The following is a 2,786-nucleotide window of genomic DNA, read 5'->3' as shown; positions in this document are numbered from 1 at the left end:
TCATGGGACGGCGGGGGCCAGGGTGGGGGTGGGAGCCGGGGCGGTGGGTGGCAAGCTCTCTCCGCTCCCACTTCTCTACATCTAGCGCAGGGAACCAGCGAGCAGGTCTTGAGATGCAGCAGTGACAGCAAATGGACAAGGGTGAAGGCGACGAGGAGGCGAGGACGGCGGGGGGGTCGCCCCGGATCAGACGGTGCCTCCAGCGCTGGGGAGAGGAGGAAGGGACGGGCTGGGGCGGCGGCGGAGGAAAGCAGAGGAAGGGGCCCCGGCCGGGCGAGGGACTGACCCAGCAGCAGTTCTCTAAGTCATTTGATGGGGCGCTTCCAGCATTTCCATCAAGAAGGTGTCGATTGGTGTGTCGCCTATTAGCTTGAAGAAGAAGAGGTGCTCCAGGCATTTCAGGCCGATGGACCGGAGGGCTGGGAGACGGAGCAAGAGCTTTGCAAACCTGGGGGCAAGAGACACGACATGGTCAGACATCCCACTGGCAGCCCCGCTTCTGCCCCGGCGCCCAAAGCTTCTGTGGCCGCTCCTGCTCAGAAGGGCTGGGAGTCAGACACAACCTCTTTCGCTACCGAAATCATGGGGCTACACCCAGAGCTGTGCAGAGAAATCATTAATTATGTCCCCAGCCTTGAAGATCGGGCAGCCACGGTGGATATTCACAACAAACACGTGCCGATAGCTGAGCTGGAAGAGCGAAGTGGGAAATGAAAGGCCATCCCTGGACACGGGTGCACCGCTGGCTTCGTGCATCTGCCACGCACGTGCGCTACCACTCCCTGAGCATCCCGAGCCCCGCGTGGGGTCCCTACACCGCAGCCATGGGCAGGAGGCACCGCGGGGCCAGCCCTGGCACAGGCAGTGGTGCAAGCAGCTTCGGCAGCTCCATCTTTGGTCAGGGAAAAGGGCCAGCAGCCGGGGAGGGGATGGAGGAGATGCTAAAGTGGCGTTAGCCAGCGCTTTGCTTGGTGATGCCCCTTCCCTGCAGGCACCGGGCACCGTCGCTTGGGCTGCTGCTTGCTGCCGAGCCCTGGGGGCTGCTGGCACGGCAGAAACATGGCTGGCAGCTGGGCTGGAGGTGCCCCAGGGGCAAAGCCAACGGAAGGAGACAAGGGTTTTGATGCAAAAGCTGGAAGCAGCTCTGCAAATCAACCGGGACACGGGGTGCTCCCCTTCTCCCTGCCCAACACAGGGCTCCACCGAGCCGCAGCTGAATAAAAGCCTTTTCCCCCCAGCCTGCCCGGCAGAGATGCTTGTCAGGTTGCACCCTCGATGCCGATAAGAGCCGAGAGGCAGGAGGGGTGCGCAGCCGGGCAGGGGAGAGCCAGGGGGGCTGGGGAGAGCCAACAGCACCGCAGGAACCGCTGGGGTGAAGGAGACGAGCCCGAGCGCCGGCCTGCCATGCCAGCAAGAGGCTGCTGTGTGCAGGGCAGGAGGCTGAGGAGCCAGGAGAAAGCCACCAGCTCCTGCAAGGGTGCTTCAGAGCACCCCACGGTGCCACCCAGGGGTGCCCTCACCCCGCCTGCCCGTGCCCTGGGGGTGCAGGCAGCAACCCCAGGCGCTGTTGCCTCCCCCGCTCCAAAGGGTTTGGAAAAGGCCCTTTAATGGCCGGGAGCGCATTTATTTGTTTTTCCTGCTGCACAACCAGGGCTTGAACATAAGCAAAGGCCAGAACCAGCCCAGGGAGAAGGAGACTTTTTAGAAAACACACACATAGGCATAAACATGCATAAACACACAGATACTATACATGCATCCACACTTCTCTCTCCCTACTTTTTTTTTTTTTTTTTTTTTTTTTTTGCTGAGCTGGCGAGAACGGTGGGAGCAGAGCCAGGAAAAACAAATCAGCCCTACCATCCCATTCAGGAAGTTTCACTTTAAACCAAACCAGATGATGGCTCCAGCCCTCGGATACGTTTAACTGTGAGATAACCAGCCCACAGCACAACGTGCCAGGGAGGGGAGAAAATAGCCCTGATTCCCCACGGCTGCTCGGTGTCACGTACGCACTGTGCCCTCCCTGCAGCGGAGCAAGGGCTGGCGCGGGGGGAGCACTGCTGGGTTTTTCCTGGGAATGCCTCCCTCCGTCTCGCTGCTGCAGAGAAGTTCCCGTTTGGTGTTTACATGGTGCTCACATTCTCTCCATGGCCCGGGACCAGGCTGAAGTCACGCACCCAAGGGCTTCTGAGGCGGTGGGGAAGCCAAGCGCTCGCTGCAGCGTGGAGCAAGGGAGGGCGCCCACCATGGGCTTGACCAGGCGTTTGCTCAACCGCAGGAAGAACTTGTTTCCAGCCCCAGATGGTGATCACATTGTGCCATGAGACCAGAAGGATGGAGAGAGCTTTGTTTAGCTCTTGTGCAACTCTGGACTCCCAGCCCACGAGTTAACCCTCCCGAGCCACCTGGGCTTATTGCACCATTGCCCTGCACTGTCTGAGAGATGCAGTAAGGTCAGCAGTGCCCAGTCACGGCTCTCAGGACAGCCCTAGGCATGCAAAAACCGTCATGGTCACCAAAGAAGGGTTTGAGGAACAGACAAGGAGGTCCTCAGCCTGAGGTCATTCGAAGCCACTGAGAGATCAAACTCCAGAGCCCCTGGTGCAGTTACCGGACCCAAAATGCTCCCTTACACATCACCGATCGTTGAGGTAGAGCCCTGGGGAGCTGATTCTGCCTGGTGGCTCTGTGAGTTTGCTCAGTCATGCAGAGCGGTGGCGCGGTGGCATGGTGGCTTGGTCAGTGAAGAGCGGGGCTGTCCCCACACCACCCCCCTGCCCAGC

The 2,786-nt window shown here is 60.2% G+C and overlaps 1 protein-coding gene across 2 annotated transcripts in view; it reads right to left on the bottom strand.

The window, feature by feature from the left end:
- Positions 1–300: 300 nt before the first annotated feature.
- The window catches only part of RXRA (retinoid X receptor alpha), a 72,127-nt gene continuing 69,641 nt past the window's right edge, over positions 301–2,786 (bottom strand). For both annotated transcript variants that reach the window (XM_035897664.1, XM_009642261.2), the window contains exon 10: positions 301–448. In XM_035897664.1, the coding sequence (XP_035753557.1) occupies positions 301–448 (148 nt within the window). The remainder of the gene's footprint in view (positions 449–2,786) is intronic.

The sequence above is a fragment of the Egretta garzetta genome, unplaced genomic scaffold (genome assembly GCF_000687185.1).
Source record: "Egretta garzetta isolate BGI_Z169 unplaced genomic scaffold, ASM68718v1 scaffold417, whole genome shotgun sequence".
NCBI lineage: Eukaryota > Metazoa > Chordata > Aves > Pelecaniformes > Ardeidae > Egretta > Egretta garzetta.
Note: the sequence above shows the minus strand (reverse complement) of the source record. Positions and strands in the feature narration are given on the sequence as shown.